Source organism: Anastrepha ludens, chromosome 2 (assembly GCF_028408465.1).
Source record: "Anastrepha ludens isolate Willacy chromosome 2, idAnaLude1.1, whole genome shotgun sequence".
Lineage (NCBI taxonomy): Eukaryota > Metazoa > Arthropoda > Insecta > Diptera > Tephritidae > Anastrepha > Anastrepha ludens.
Genome location: NC_071498.1, coordinates 66,542,967 through 66,560,564, shown reverse-complemented (window position 1 = coordinate 66,560,564; position 17,598 = coordinate 66,542,967). Strand labels below are relative to the sequence as shown.

At 34.8% G+C, this 17,598-nt stretch overlaps 1 protein-coding gene across 4 annotated transcripts in view; it reads left to right on the top strand.

The window, feature by feature from the left end:
- LOC128871695 (very low-density lipoprotein receptor-like) overlaps positions 1–17,598 on the top strand; it is a 228,849-nt gene that overhangs the window by 106,739 nt on the left and 104,512 nt on the right. For 2 of the 4 annotated variants that reach the window (XM_054113656.1, XM_054113655.1), the window contains 2 exons: positions 4,191–4,389; positions 7,781–7,924. In XM_054113656.1, the coding sequence (XP_053969631.1) occupies positions 4,191–4,389; positions 7,781–7,924 (343 nt within the window). The remainder of the gene's footprint in view (positions 1–4,190; positions 4,390–7,780; positions 7,925–17,598) is intronic. The other 2 variants (XM_054113657.1, XM_054113654.1) reach the window with 1 other exon arrangement.

Here is a 17,598-nt window from a genome sequence, read left to right as displayed (position 1 = left end):
GGCGGAAGAAGTTTTTAAAATTCATCGGATTAGCTGAAAGCTCGTTGCTCGGGACTTTTTGGGGTCGATGTTCCGAGTGACGTGCAAAACAGGGCAACAAATTCTAAAACTTTTATTTATTAATAATTATTATTATTACTATTATTTTAGGGGATATACATGGATATTTTTGGGTTATGCTTAGGTTACTGCTTTCCGATATACTAACCTTGTTTTAGATTGGTTATAATGTGGAAGTTTTTGGGCATTTTTAGAATTTTCAGTTGATGATATTTGGAAAGCTATAGTTTTATATTAATCAGCAAAATATAGTGTTGTATAGAATACTTTTGTTTATGTTCATTTATTAAACAATTATTTTAATTTATTTTTTTCATTTGTTGTAAATCATATAGGTACCCCTTGATCTATTTTGCAAGTCTGGCCTTTAAGTATATTAGCTAAAAGAAGCACAGCTATAGAATAATATTTATCAGGAATATGACAAATAGATTTCAACAAAGTTTTCTTACAAATTTGTTTACTAGGTTGTTCGATTAGTTTTGCGGTTCGATATAAGAAGGCGTTGCTACCGTCTAAATTTTTGTTTGTTATGTTCGCACACTTTTCACATGAACGTATGTGAAGTTTCAATTTAATCTGTAAATTCATTACTCGTTTACAAGCCTTTTAGTATGGACGTGTTACAGTAATTGAAATAATCAGATATCGTCCAGTAACTCAATTTTTATTTTTTGAAGGTTAAAAGCAAAGCAAATTTATGAACAAATGTTGAAAGTGTATAAGGACTTTTCGCTATCAATGAGTACAGTAGAAAGCTGGCTCCGGATGGCTGAATTTGAACGGGGTCATGTAAGACTTGAAGTACGCAATAACACCAAAAATTGTAGAAAAAACAAGGGATATCGCATTGTAATATCATCGAGTAATTGAAAGAGATTTAGTGGAAGCCCTAGGCATCTCTTTGGACAGTGTAAACAATATTTTGACTGAAGTATTGGGTTTCAGAACGCTGTATGCAAAATGGGTGCGGCATTCGCTAACAGTGGAGCAAAAATATGCGTCGATTCATCATTATGGGTGTGAACTTGGTTTCTCGGCTCTGAAACGAGTGCGTGCCCTAAAATTTCCCAAGAAGGTGTTAGTTTAGTCAGTTTTTTGGGAAGCGGAAGATATTTTGTATTCACAGTTTTTACCAGATTTGGCTCCTAGCGACTTCCATCTGTTTTCAGAACTCAAGAAAAAGAATTAAAGTGTTGGATTTTACTAAAATTTACTGATGCATAAAACTGCATACCCAACATTTTTCTAAAGACATATTAAAAATGTCAAACTTTTGATGATAAGTCTTTGAAACTTGGGAAATTTGTTTAGACTTTTTACAAAGTTTGGAAACTTTAATCTATATATATAATTATCATGTTTATAGTTGTCATAAAGAAACAAACAAAAAAAGCTTTAAAATAAAATCTTGAGATACGCTGTTAACGCGCCATGGTATATTCGCACCTACGACATAGAACGAGATATGGGATTCGAGTCTGTAGCTGAAACTGTAGTTGAACTTGCGAAACCTCACACAGAGCGACTAACTCAACATATAAATAATGAAACTTGATTTCGCTTTATAAATGTAACCCAAGTGAAAATAAAAAATGAAATATAAAGTAAAAAGACATTTAAAACAAATTTAAAAAATATAAATAGAAATAAAAAAAACTTAAATATAAATTAAAAAAATGTGTATCACATGACATTGAAATTTAAAAAGGTCGAGCCAAGGAGCACCAGGAGATTTGGTGGCTCCTAACACACTCAGGCTAAAAAGTCCATTGTATTTAGAGCTCTGGAAAGAGGGTAGATAGTCAAGGAGGGAAGAAGAAAAGTATCAGAGAAAGAGATAGAAAAGAATAGAGACAGAGATAGAGAGAGTTAATACTGTGAGAATTTTCCAGATTCTTTGGCAAATCTGTAAATATCCTCCAGTTTTAGAGAACGAATATTATTCATTCTCACGACCTCGAAACCCAAAACTCGTAGCCGTGCTCTAGCAAAGGCAGGACACTCACAGAGAAAGTGCTCAGTGCTATCCGTCTCCTCCAAGCAAGACAGGCACTTTGGCTCCTCAATGATTCCAATGGTGGTCATATGCTGACCCCATGGGTTGCGTCCTGCAATTATACCGCCCATCAACCGAACGTCTTTCCTTCTAAGTTTTAGTAGAAAGTTTGACAGTTTTCTGTTCGGACTTGTCACAAAACACTTTGCAGCTCTGCAGCGTTTTAGACCGGACCGTCGCTCTTTATGTAAATTGCATACATAATCGCTGATCCAATTCATGATTCCTATGGAACTGATTCCGATTATTGGCTCTGGCGCTTGTGGGGGAATCCCTGATCCACGGTTGGAGAATTCATCGGCAATTTCGTTTCCTTGAACACCGGTGTGTCCTGGAACCCATATAAGTACAAGCCTGTTTTGTCTTGCGACAGAATAAACTTCACATTCTTGAACAATATTTGAGCTTTGCTTCGCGGTCTCCAGGGCCTTCAGTGCAGCCTGATTGTCACTGAAAACTCCAATCTGTTTCCCGCTCCATCTCCTCTCGGTTATCCATTCGGCTACTTTCAGGATGGCAACAACTTCCGTTTGAAAAACATTTGCCGTCTCTTCCATAGCATAGTGATACTACTTAGTTCCATTTAAGAACCGTCCGGCTCCAGACCCTATTTCATTCTTGGACCCATCGGGAAAGAAAATATCCGTCAAACCTCCCTGCATGCATTCTGGATTGCTCTATTGTTCACGCAAAATGAAACTGTGGGTATCAGGTCATCTTTAGGTGCCAAAAACAGTGAATACTACTCAGATAGTATCTTAAAGATTTCTCTGTGTCCCGAAGTTCCCTCTTCGTGCCAGAAACCATATTCACGGAGTCTACACATTGCTTTTATTGCTTCCTGTTGTATCTTAAGATCTAGGGGGAGCAAATCCAGCATAGCATTTAGGGCATCACCAGAGGTTGTACCCATGGCACCCGTGATGCATAAACATACACTACAGACTGCAAGTATAGCTTCCGGATTGTGGACTTAACCATGCTCCGTCGCCACCAGACCACAGAGGCGTAAGTGATGATTGGTCTGTTAAGTGCTGTGTATATCCATAGGACCACAGCAGGTTTCAGACCCCAGGTTTTACCAAAGGCTCTGCAGCATTGCTGAAAATATATCACTTTCTTGGGAACCAGAATGGGTCTCTATTGCCACCGGGTGAGCTCTTCGTTGAATATCAGAGCTTTGAACCGACCCTAACCTAGCGATTTCGTTCACGGAACGCTTCCTATCCAGCCAATCTAATGGCAGTCACGCACAAACTGCAACTCGACAATGGCTTCCGCTGCCATTCACCTAGTTGTTTTATGTATTATTAGTAAATTAAAAAAAAAAATTAATAAATTCATCATCATCTTAGTTTTTCGTGATCCGTGGCAAAGTATAGGGTCAAAGATAAAATTTTGTCCACTCCTTTCTGCTCTCTGTTTTTGCTTTTACCTGCTAACACGTCAGGTTTTTGTTCACAGCTTTTATTTCACTTTCAAGTCAACGCCATGAGCCCCTATATCTGCGTGGGTCGCCGACCCTGTCGATTTAAGTCTAGTGCTTGTCTGCTGAGCTCCGTGCCTCCCTTGCGTGGTGTATGGCCGAGTCACCTCCACTTGCGCTCTCTGTAAATAAATAAATAAAATAAAATAAAATAAATTATTTTTAAATTTTTTTATTTGAAACTCCGCTCAAATGAGGTGACAATAATTTATATCGCACACTTTTCTCAATCTGCGGCAACGCTGCAACTTTTCTGCGCGTCCTTTTATACCGTTGCATACGATTCCCCGCAACAAACTTTGATTGATGCATTTTTAATTTAATTATTGTAAATAAAATTTCCAGCAATCGATTAATAATTGTCTTTTTACTATTTCTTTGTTTACATGTCATTCGCTGGCCGACCGCAATCAACGCCAACGTCTCACCATTATTACCACACGCAAAACAACAACAACATCAACAATGTCGACACCGCCATCAACGCAACAATCAAAAATAATGTTCACCTGTAAAATGTCCAATGGAAAATGTTTGCATAATATGTCATTATATGCGTGTGTGTGTGTGTGTGTGACTGAGCAGCTACAACATCCGATGGTCATACATGTCTATCATCCCTACCGCCAACCGGATGGCATCAATCACTGTCAAGCGGTGAATGGTCATTGTTCGCATTTATGCCTGCCAGCGCCGCGCATCAATGATCGCAGTCCGCTTATCTCCTGCGCCTGTCCCACCGGTCTCAAGCTGATGGAGGATCGGCTGATGTGTGTCGAAGATTGTAAGTACATTCTAATATACATACACATATACATGTGCACACGTAGTAGATTTACCACATATAAAGTTATTGATAGATTACAACTACACTAGAATAGCGAGAAATAATTCACATTTTGTCACTTTACCCGGGCAATATGTAGTGTGACATTATTGTGTGTGCGTGTGGGTGAGTGTGAAAGAGGTTTAAATTATATTTGTGGTTTCATTTTTTAAGGATTGACACCTTCTTTTTTTTGCGTAAAGCAAGTAAGTGAATTTTTAAGCGATTTACCATCACATTTGGTGTGGTGGTGAAGATTTCAAAACTAAACTTGGGGTTATTAAGTAAATACTTGTGGATAAGTAAATATAAAACAATATGTATGTAAATATGCGCAACTTTAAGCAATTTGTACGAAAGCTAAGGGAGAAATTCCACCGTGAAAAATAAAAACAAATTTTTTTTTTGAACAAACTTCTCTTTAGCCTGTTTTTAGCTTTTATTAATGTATTTTATTAATTTATTACACTGTGCAGTAGCCTTAAAAGGCCAAAATCCGATAGTAATTGTGCAAAAGAAAGGTATGTTGGAATTTTTTTTTTTAATTCTTTTATTTTAGTCTCAAGTTCATCTAAATTATTTAAGAAAAACTCACTTAAAACCTCGTTCGGCTTTCACATTATCTTTCCAAGTCCACATTAAAATTAAATGCTGCATATTTTTGTGGAATATTTTAACCCAATATTTCTGAACTGTGAATACATACCTAGACAGGCCTTATACAGTCCCTTTCCATCCAGAGAGGAAAATGAGGTAACAAGTAATGAAAACGGGGCACAGTATATAGTACATATACTGATGGCTCAAAACTCAATGATCAAGTGGTAGGTGCTATCTATTCCGAAACTAATATATCCTTTCCCTTGCTTGATCATCGCAGCGTATTCAAAGCAGAAATCTTGGAAATCTCAGAAAGGGGTATTCACAGTTGGAGCGATCTTCATTTACTCCGATAGTCAGGCAGCTCTGAAGTCCCTCTTTTCATGTAAAAACTCGTGAAAGGCAGTAAAAGAATGTTACAAATTATTTAAAATACTTGCACAGTATTTTTCTACTAATCTACTCTGGATGCAAGGTAACTGTAAGGCAGTTGCGTTAGCTAGATTGAGCTCCTCGCTCTAAATTAGTTCTGGAATACATTGCGAATTTGTATGGCCAGATTTTTAAATGGTTTAGTGAGGCCTAAGTAGAGTAAGGACAGAATAGTTCCGATGGTATCACAAGGGGACTCTGACTAGCCTAGGTGCGTAACTGGCCTAACCTAACCGATGAAAGACAAGTTTTATGTGAGTTTTTGCATTTTTTCGCACAGTTTTATTCATAATTTCAATAGCTCAATAGCCTAGACAGGCAGTGGCTTCAATCGGGATTAACGACTTAATTCGGAATTATCTTAGGAATTAAGTGCAACTAATGCGATTGACCACTAGACTTAATTCTCATTATTTAAGCGGATTAGAGGAATTGTCGATGGCAACATTGCCGAGAAACGATAACTAATATCTATTGTGAATGAAAAATAATGAAAATTTTAAAGAGAAGAATAAGAAAGACTGGATCCAATGCTAGTTTGCACTAGCACGTTCAAAATTGCATTCATTGTTTGGTTATGTCGGAGCTGTTTGAGAAACTGTAATCTAATATTTTTTTTTAATTATTACTTTTTATATCAGGGCAGCTAATACCCGTCCATTTTTTACTGACGAAACTATCTACAAAGCAAATTATCTGTTCTGTAATTTTCGTCAGAATTAATTAATTAATCAGAATTAACTGATTTGGAGCAGGCTGTCTAGGCTATAAGGCCTTCAGAATAAGTATTTAAATAAAATTAGGGTTTTCCAATAAGAGGTGTTAAGAGGAAACATTTCCCGTAAAATATCAATGGTTTGGTTGCTTGTGTGGCACGTAGCGCCGTCTTGTTGAAAATAAATGTTGTGCAGATCAATACCATCCAATTCCGGCCATAAAAAATAGTTAATCACATCTCGATAGCGCAATCCATTCACCGTAACTGTTGCTCCAGCTTCATTTTCGAAAAAGTGAGGTCCAATGACTCCGCCGGACCATAAACTGCAACAAACATTCACACGTTGATGATAGAGAGCCTTTTCAACAATAACTCTTGGATTTTCTGAGCCCCAGATCCAACAATTTTGCTTGTTGACGAAGCCACCGAGGTGGAAATGGGCTCATCACACAAGATTCGATGAAATTCCGAATCATTTTCATGCATTTAAACGACCCAATCAGCAAAGACACGACATTGTTGATGATCGGCCGGTTTGAGTTTTTGTGTTAACTGCACTTTATAAGCCTTAAGACCCAAATCTTTACCATATACAAAATACGGTGTAATGACGTTTGTGGAATGCCTAATTCCAAAGAACGACGAGGAATGGACAAACCGGAGTTTTCTTCAACACTTTCGGCTTCAACAGCAATAATTTCGGCTATTCTTGAGCGACGTGCACGGGATTTATTCTTCACATCCCTATCTTGCCCCAACAGTACGAATTTGTTCACCAATTTTTGTATTGCGGTCCGACAAGGTGCTCCACGATGACCCAAAAATGTTCGAGTTTTACGAACCGTCTCTGCCAAATTTTCACCATTTTTATAGTGAATTTTAATAATTTCAATGCATTGTTTAAGTGTGTATCGTTCCATTTTTATTAATGGCGTAGTTTCTACTTGTCAAATTTCAAAGAATGACAGCTTCAAAAGTGGCATCTACCGAAATAGCGGGCTATTCAAAATAACACCTGTTATTGGAAAACTCATTTAAATTTAGCGCGAAATTTTTCGAAAAAACAGATTGGCAGTTTTACTGTAAAAACCTACATTTACAATAGGTTTTATGTTTTTATATGCATCCATAATATTTTATTTTTTTTTTTTTTACATTTAACGGCGCATAGTCATAGTTAGCTTAAAGTCAAAACAAAATTCTTCATCATAAAATATTTATTAGTTGAATTATGGCACCTCACCTTCAAAGGGACGTCGTTGCCACTACATTGTATATTAAACTTTCTATAGCAAAACTAAAAGTAAAGTCGCCTTCTGTGCTGAACTATGACTAGACGCCAGTGAAGATAATTTAATTTTAAAATTTTTGCCTGTTTTTTTGATTATTTATTAATTTCTTTTATAACGCAACATTTCCTTTTTCACCTTTTCTGTTTTCTGTTTTCTCTTTACACTTTACCCAATTATGGGCCATCAACGCGTTTATGTCAATACTTGTTTATGCCATTCTAATAACAACTGTACTAAACGCAAACAAAAAACACCAACAAAATATGTCACTTCTTGTGCTGGGTGATTAAAAACAAAACCAAAATAGTGAGTGTTAAATCAGCGTCGCAAGCGCGCCGCAAAAACTTGCCAAAGATGTCTAAATTTACCACCACCCGCGTTTCTACAAATAGCAGCAACAGCGCTACTCATCACACAACAACAGCGTCCGGGCAACAAGCTGACGCAGAGGGTATGCTTACAAAAAAAATCTCGTAAAGAGAATTAAAAAAAATACTAATAGCAAATAGTTTAAAAATTGGTTTTGGTAATTGTTTATCACTAGCAGTTGTTAACAATAATTGTTCACTCACACTAATTCGCACTCACAAGCGCTGTTAGGGCGATTTCTTTCGGGTGTGGCTACGTACATATAACTCAGTTCGCAAAAATAGCAGTGCGACATATTGCAAAGTTTTGATTATTTTTATTTTATTCATTTTTTTTTTTTTTTTTTGATATTTTTTTTTTCATTTTTTTTATCTTATTTATTTTTAATTTTTTAACTAATATAATTTTTTGTTAACATATTTATTTTTATTTTTTTATATATTCATTTTTTCATTTATTTTTATCTCATTTTTTATACTTTTTTTTAATTATTTTTTTTTATATTTTATAATATATTTATTTTTAATAATTTTTGTTTTTAATTTTTTTATTCATTTTTTTTTTTTATTGTACTTATTATTACTTTTTTTAATATTTTGTTTGTTTTTTTTTTGTTAAATTTATTTTTTATATCATATATGTATATTATATTCTTCCAAAACCATAAACTCAAAGCTGGAAGCTTTATTCAAATTATTTCCATGAAAATTTCAAACTCTTTAGTGAGAATTTTTAGAAAAATGTTGAGTACACAGTTTGGCAGCCCATTAAATTTTATATCAATAAAGTTCAACTTTAAAGCTACTCAAAATTAGCGTTGAGTTTTCTTTTCAAACGTTGTTATTTTCTCCTATATAACGAATGATCGATTCTTTTTATATGGAAAAAATTCACGAAGCGGCAAGGAAAAAAGAAAATAATATGCAACTTGCTTAAAATCCGCGTTAATTTTGAGAATTTTTCTTCGCTTAGGTGGGAGCATTTTCTTGCCAACTGTTTGGCCCAGCTCCTGCATGGCACAAAAATGCATCTTCATATTGTTCCACAAATGGATGGACCTACAGTTTTAGGCTGACTCCGAGCGGCAAATGATTTTTATGAGGTGATTTTTCATGACAGAAATACAATCTGATAATTGCTATTGTCTGCCGAGGGACGAGCGCTATTAGAAAAAACTTTTTCTATCATATTTTCCTGTTTCATGCACGGAGATTCGAACCTATGCACTCCCGAATGGTAAACACGCTCCAACCCATGGAAGAAAAATTTCAGCACCAAATGCAAAAAATAACCAAAATTCAATTAGCTATAAAACTGTATACCCGGATTTGTGGCGAAAACTCCAAATAAAAAGGTCGAATTTTTTAAGGCTGGCGGGCCAATTAGAAGTCCTAAATTCAGTAGTTTTCGCGAAGCGTTGTAGAATGAGAAAAAAAACAATTAGCCAAATGAAGTTTTGGGGATAGTTTAATATATATTTGAACTAAAAAAAAAATTTGTACAATCTTCAACAATATATTGTAAGCCGAGTTATCAATAGATTCCCAGAGCGCCTTGCCACTGAAGTATCCAACTTCTGTACAAGATACAACTAGCAATTTTCATCTGAAAACAAAAAAAAAAAAAGATTATTAATTTTGATGTAATTGTCTTCGATGTGAACTAAGAAAATTGGGAGAAACACGTAAAATTCGATTTTTTGGGGAAGGTAGAAAAAAAAAGTGGTTTTTCAAGGAAAAAAAAAAACTCTTCAATTGGGTAAAAAAGTCGCTTAAAGTTTTTGGATGTTTTTTTTAGTTCACATAGAAGAGAAAACAATACTGAAGATAACGCATTTTGAATGAAATGGATAGCTCGTTTAGTTTTTTTGCAATCGTGTACATAAATTAGGTAAAATCGTGAAAATGAAAGGCCGAGAAAACGCGCTTCAAAGTTACAACAATAAGCGCACGGTTGCTCGACGCCGCACTACGCTCGGCTCTGTAGCTCTGCAAATACTTGGAATTTAACTCTGAAAATTTGTGTCTCATGTTCTTGAATATCTAAGCTATTGATTTCAGGAAAAAAAAAATCGATTTTTTTGACCTTTTAATTGGCCCGCCGGCCTTAAATCTTTGATGCACATGAAGGGAATTTTTTATAATTTTGTACCAAGTTTAATATATAAATTTGTATGATTTCTGTTATAATATAGACTATATTTTTGTTGAAGAATAAAAAAATGTATTAAAAATAAATAAATAGTCAAGTAAAGTCCAATATGTTGCGCTGCTATTATTGTGAACACAGCTGCACATGCATACATACATACACACAACTGTAGTAAATTTTTACCTTTGCATTTACCGTTCATTTTTGGTAAATGCGTCTTGTTATTATTATTATTTTTTGTTTGTTTTAAGACTCACCTTTTTTTGTTTGTCGCATTGTAATAATTTCGCTTTGACTTATTTGTTTGACTTCATTTTTATTTTGGTGGTGGCATCGTTAATTTTCTTTGGTTTTCTTTTGTTCATTTTTTATTTGTTTGTCGTTCATCTTCAATCAATCATTTATCAACAGTACGTTTGTGCTGATGTTTTTTGTTTTGTTGTTGTTTTGGTATTTGTTATCTTAGTGAGTGTAGCACTTCAGTATTTTTAAATAAATAGACTTCAGTTATCATTTTTAATGAACTTTTTTATTAATCGCATACTGCACTTTGTTGTAGTAATTATTCGTTAATTAATTTGCTTTTGATTGATTGTTTATTATGCACTTTGTTTCTGTTTTTTTTTATATACTTTGAAGTGTTTGCATCACAAAGGCATAAACGCTTCAAAGGACTCGTTTGCCCTCAAAAGCTCCATCTGGGATGCACTACTCTTAATTCAATTGTTTTTAATATAATTAAATTTGATCCTTACATATCATTCTCTTTTAAGCGCAAGGTAGGTGAGATATTATTTATATTTATTTTTTAATTTTATCTATACCTCGGAGTCACTTGGTGTTACTTGTGGCTCAGACTGCAAAATATTATTTATTTTATCAAAACACAGAAGGAACCAAAAATTATTTAGGTTAAAATATTAGGTTAAAATTGTATACACAACTCAAATATATGATTCAATCTAAATATTTAAATTTAGTCTTCTCTGATCATGTAAGCTGACCTACTTTCTTTAGTGAACCCACTGCTACTCTTCTTCGGTAAAAAAAATGTACATTCTATCTTAACCCATATCGTCTCAAATATGTTTACCATTCTCAGATATGCATAAAACTAACAGCAGTTTATGTTAAAATCCTTTATATAGTATATATTTCGATGTATACGAAGAGTTTGCGTTAACTACTTCGTAGCAGCAATATTAACGCTGCTCTCGCTATTACTCTGAACTTGAACAGAGGAGTAGTGGGGCAGGTAGCGCAAAACGCGGGATAATTTCGGCAAATTCCAGGTTGTTTGCTACTACTTCAACTACAAAAAATACTGATTTTTTGTTGGCTATTACTATGAGCTACTAGCAGTAACGAAACGTATCTTGGAGCGAAGCAAAATAGTTCATCCTGAGCTTTACGCTACCTGCACCTCTACTTATAGTGAGAACAAAAATGAAAACTAGGAAGTAGCAGAGCAATTTCAATCTCTGAGTTTACAGGGCGAAGTACTATATGTATATTACAAGTATGTTTATATAAATTAAAGAAGACTGATGTAGAATTTATTTCATGCATTTCCCATTTTAAGGCATTTTGAAATGATTTCCGTCACCTACAAACAGATTTTTTTGAAGCTTAGCGATAATTTTTAATGGAACATCTTCTCTTGCGGTGATTATGGATCTTTGTGATGTCCCACGAGCTTATCCTTATTGGTGAGTCTCGTAGATGGACCCCTCTGAAACAAATTTCAAAACCGTCTTTGCGATTTCACACATTCTCTCACTTCTTTTAAAATAAAATAATTTTTTTCAAAGTGTTTTCTGCTATCAGCTAATATTTCAAATAGGTTGTATCTAAAAATTATAAATGAATTATCAAAAATATGAGATTAGAGTTTGCATAATTAATTTTTATTTTTTATTTTTTTTTTTTTTTTGTTGCACTTTGCTTTTTTTGGCAAATATTTTTCTTTTCATGTAACCAGTATAACAAATAACATATTGTGCGAATAATTCGTAAAATCGAAAAATTTGTTAAATCGAGATCTCATTGAACTCTTTTACAGCGCGCTCACTAAAAGCATTACGCGCATAATTCGTGTTAAGCAATTTATATGATGAAATGAAAGGTATGAAGGTACCTTAATGGGTATGAGCAATCAATTTCTCCTTTAAGTAAGACACGAAAGGGTCTATACCTACTCTATCCATCTACTCTCTAGAGACTTTAAGTTAGTTGTTTTCAAGTATCAAGTTAGTTGCTTTTCCCCACATTCTTAAGAAGGTGTATTCCGCAGCACTTTTTAAATTTTACCATCCAACCAACACTGGCAAAAGAATTGCTCTCATCAAATCTAGAATGAAACTTTTGCGCCATTGACTTGCGCCATTGATTTCAACGTTGAATAATAAAACATTTGTAGAGTGCTTCGGATGACTCTGAACTCCATATTATAGTTTTTTAAACAGTTTTCCAAAAATCATTTCAGATAATAGAATATATTAAGCTAAACGGTCAACATAAAAATACTTAAAAATCTCATCAACGAAATCAAAATAATGAGATTTTTGGAGGTATTTTCAAATCGGTTCAGCTCAAGTAAATCTCTATATTTTTCTGAAATATTTTGACGACAGCGTTAAGTTTAGCAAATTAATCATCAATTCCAGCAACATAGCTAATCACTTTCTACCACTACTGCTTCCAAATATTTTAATTTTATTTATTAATATACTTTTTCTCGTCGTATCTTATCAAAAACATATAAGGTACAGCATGTACATAAATAAGACTCATCTATGCCTCCAGTAGTACCAATTTGGGCGCACATCCATAATAACTTCAAAACACAATTCGAATTTCCTTTGCAAAATCGACACTCAGTACTAAACAACTTCATTTTCCCTATCTCCGAATCACTCAGCGCCATTTTGCTATCATAATTGCCACCGCTTTATGCTCTCTCATTAATTAGCAACATTTACTGCTGTCATTGAATTAGCATCATCAGAAATGGAAAACAGCAACTGCAACAACTCGCTGCACTCGCTGTAATTCCACCTCAATGCGTCAACACGAAATAGTTATCTTCAAAGCCATCATTCAATCATAACTTGTCCCATCTCGTTCCCCTTTTGCTTTGTGTACGTGCGTGATTTCTGGTGCCCCTACATCGCTATTAGATTGTTGTTGCAACAAGCATGTTACTGTTTGACTGGCGGCTGAGTGATGTACAGCACAGCAATGCGTATCGTTCCGACCTGAAGGTGAACACAATTTCGTGTAGCTGTAAAGGTCGATTGAAACCAAGTAGGGCAGAAAAAGTGGGAGCGCAATTTTTGCAATGAATTACATGGCAATGACGTTGGCAGTAGAGGTGAGAAGTGAAGAAAGTTGACGCAACGATCGATGAGGATTTTATGCAACAATTCTTCTCTGTGATGTATGTGGGGAAATTTGACTTGGTTATTAGCCTTGATTTAATGCAAAGGCGTGAATCAGTCATTTTCAGCAGCAGAGTAGCACCAGCATACACATTTTCAATGTAGGTTTCCGCATGAAAAAAATGCAATAAATAAAAATTGCTGATGCTGAAAGAGAGGATAAATAGTATTTCATGCTGATATTTTTTAATGAGCCTGTTTAGTTCCTTGGCCCTTTATTTCCGGGCTCATTTGTTCCTTCCTGAATCATTTGGATTTATGCGTACTTAAATATAGAAGGTAGCGCAAAATTAATTGTCCAATTTTGTTTTTTAATAACTTGTTTGCTAAATAAAAAATAATAATTTTGTGCTAAGGAAATCTTTATTTTCGCCTTTACACAATCTATTGCTTGCGTGTTTGTATACTGCAGCTGTCTAGTTCATAAGCGTCAAATATAGTTGACATACGACGCCATGGTTAATCTTCCAAAAAATTAGCAATAACAAAAAACGAAATTGATTGGGGATTAATAACTAAAATTAAAAATAAGGACGGTGAAAATCTATCCCAGAGCTATACTTCTAAGCACTTTTTCGTTCAGAATTGCCTGCAGAATACTACAGTAACTGAAATAAAGCAGAGTTAAAATTAACCCCACCTACTGCATTACTGATTTTCAAGATCTTTAGAAGACAATAAATAACACAGGCCTGCGAAATTTAACTTTTTTCAGTTTCTAGAATGGCTGTACTTGTTTGTTGTAGTTTTTTATGTGCTGAAAACAAATCTGACCTTCAAAATGCTCCATCACGTTAGGATTTTTGGTAAATGAAGCCTAGAAGGTCAAAAAATGGCCATTTTAGCCATTTTTGATAATTTTTTTTGGGATAGAAATTTTTTTTTCAATTTTCGACGAAAAGGTCGCATAGTACAACTCTTGAGCTTTAAAACCCATTTTTTAAAATTATTGTACGATTTTGTAAAAAAAAGTTATGACATTTTGAAATTAACAGTTTCAGTTACGCCAATAGACGTTATACCCAACGTATACGTAACTGAAACTGTTAATTTCAAAATGTCATAACTTTTTTTTAAAAAATCGTACAATAATTTAAAAAAATGGGTTTTAAAGCTAAAGAGTTGTACTATGCAACCTTTTCGTCAAAAATTGAAAAAAAAATTTTCTATCCCAAAAAAAATTATCAAAAATGGCTAAAATGGCCATTTTTTGACCTTTTAGGCTTCATTTACCAAAAATCCTGACGTGATGGAGCATTTTGAAGGTCAGATTCGCTTTCGGCGCATAAAAAACTACAAGAAACAAGTACATCCATTCTAGAAACTCACCCTCGCAGGACTGTGTAATATATGGGTCCATTCGCCATGACACTCACATACTTAGCTTTCTATAAGACCATCTGGCACTTACGACTAATATCATAATTTTAATCTGAGTATGAATTTAATTTCATTATTATTTAGTTTTAGTAGACAGTTTGAAAACATGTTTTCTACATTTCTTTAAATAAAAACCACTTTAAAACCACTAAGTACCACATCTGCAAGGCTAGTAACTTTGCTATTTTGGCACAGTGTCAACTCCTTACAAGGTATTCGGCCTGAAGCGGCAATCCAACGTACCCTAGGGACACTTAAAATATATAACCAGCTCAACCAACCGCTAAAATTAACTCTCCATGCGTAACATAACAAACCGCCTTATGTCCCTGAGCTAATATCTGAGACTTGAAAATATTTAGTCGCTAGGCGACACTGATTTGGAGTATTAAGTGAAGCGCTGCTTATGCTAAGCTTTATATTCATCCCCAACCGACTGCTATTAACATGCAATTATACTAATAAGGCACTTGAGATTACAGTTACCATAGCTTCTGTATGAACTCATGTATGCGCATTGGCGCTGAACGAATAATCATACGATCTCACAATGAAGCTCCTGACGTCGCAAGAACTATATTATAATATACCTATGAACACGAAATACCTACAATGAAGCATACCATACATGAATAATAAATTTAGAAAAATATTAAAAATCATCCTGATTAATTTCAATTCATTTCAAAGGAATGCTGTTGCTGTAGAGATAAGCCGCATCCCTCATATGTTTAAGTGCATCTTCCAGCAAAAAATAAAAATTAAGTATGAACTATATAAATTATGTAATAATCGGTAAGATCAGAAAGAGCGCAATTATTGCTGTGGTGATGGCTATGAAGAATAACGAAGCGCAAGTCAAAGGTGAAGGGAAAGTGAAACGAGAAGCCGCGGATTCTTTTTCCACAGACACATATACTCGTACATACTAATACATGCATTCATACAACATATCCGAGTTTAATCCGAAATTCTTGACTGAGATGAAAAGCACAACAATCCCATCAAAAGCAACAATAAATTCCATATTAAGTGCGGTAAAAATGTGGGAAGCTGTTTTCTTCAGTTCTTGTGAAGTCAATTCAAGCGTCAGGCAGCAAAAAAAATGCCACTTGCGCGAAATCAGGGAAATTGAATTGTTTATCCTCTTTGCACTGCAAGCTTTGAAAAATTTGTCTTAAGCAGCCGCAATTGTTGTTGATAATAAATGATTTTTTGTTGTTGTGCATACTACTTCGTTTTACATGCTGCGCTTCATAGCAACATGTAAGATTCATATAACTGTGAACTGCAGTATCTGTGCAACGAATTATGAACAATAAGAAGGAAGCAAAAGTAAATCAGAGTTCATTGAAAAAGTTGAATAATATTTCTACCTTACGCCGTTGAAACTATTTTTTGAAATGTAGATTTTTTTAAATATACATTTTTTTGGTATAGAAATTTGACGCCGCTTCCTTAAGTTTCAACATAGTTCCTATATTTGTTTTATGTAAGCAGCTTGTATGTATATTCAAATTCATTCTTGCGTCGGCAAAACTGGTATTCGTATCGACGGACTTGAAATTTTGGCACATTTTAGTATTCGAATAAAGTGTTTTTCGAAAAACGGATTAATAAAAACTGAAAAGCATACATTTTTCGACAAAGTATTATAAAAAATATTTTGCAATATTGGAATGAAATGAAAGGAGTTTGTGAAAGCAGTTTGAATAGGGTTGCCACTTATTTAAAATTTAAAATCAATTAAATGTGTAAATTAATTAAAATTTTACAATATAACGGGTAATTTTTTAGCTATTATCTTTTTAAGCAGTTGGTTTAAACAGCTGACGCACGTTTCGTCTTTTGTTTCACTGTCAAACATCTTCAGTTTGGTCTATAATTTAACCATGAATCGTCTTACAAACGAACAACGCTTGTAAATCATTGAATTTATTATAAAAATGCGTGTTCTGTTAAGAAAGTTTATCGCGCGCTTCTTCCATTTTATGGTCAGTTTAATCGACCCACTGAAGCGGCTATTCGAGCTATTGTGACTAAGTTTAGAACCAAATTTACATTATTGGACATCAAACCACCAACACGCTTACGTAGAGTGCGAACTGAAGAAAATATCGCAGCTGTATCGACCAGTGTTAATGATGACCATCAAATATCGATTCGTCGCCGCTCGCCGCAATTGGGCCTCTGTTACTCAACAACATGGAAAATTTTGCGAACGGATTTAGGTGTGAAGCCTTTCAAAATACAGCTGGTGCAAGAATTGAAGCCGAACGACCTACCGCAACGCAAAATTTTTGGTGAATAGGCTCTTGGAAAGTTGGCCGAAGATCCACTTTTTTATCGGAAAATTGTGTTCAGCGTCGAAGCTCATTTTTGGATCAATGGGTACGTAAATAAGCAGAATTGTCGATTTTGGAGTGAAGATCAGCCAGAAGAATTGCAAGAGCTACCAATGTATCCAGAAAAGGTCACAGTTTGGAGCGGCTTATGGGCTGGAGGTATCATTGGACCGTACTTCTTCAAAGATGCTGCGAGTCGTAACGTAACTGTGAATGGTGAGCGCTACCGTGAAATGATATCAAACTTTTTTTTGCCCAAAATGCAAGAGCTTGACTTGCATGGCATGTGGTTTCAGCAAGACGGTGCCACATGCCACACAGCACGCGTTACAATGGGCTTGTTGAGTGGCGGGTTCGGTGAACATTTTATTTCACGTTCGGGACCTGTCAATTGACCACCCAGATCGTGCGATATTACGCCTTTAGTGGATGGACCATTT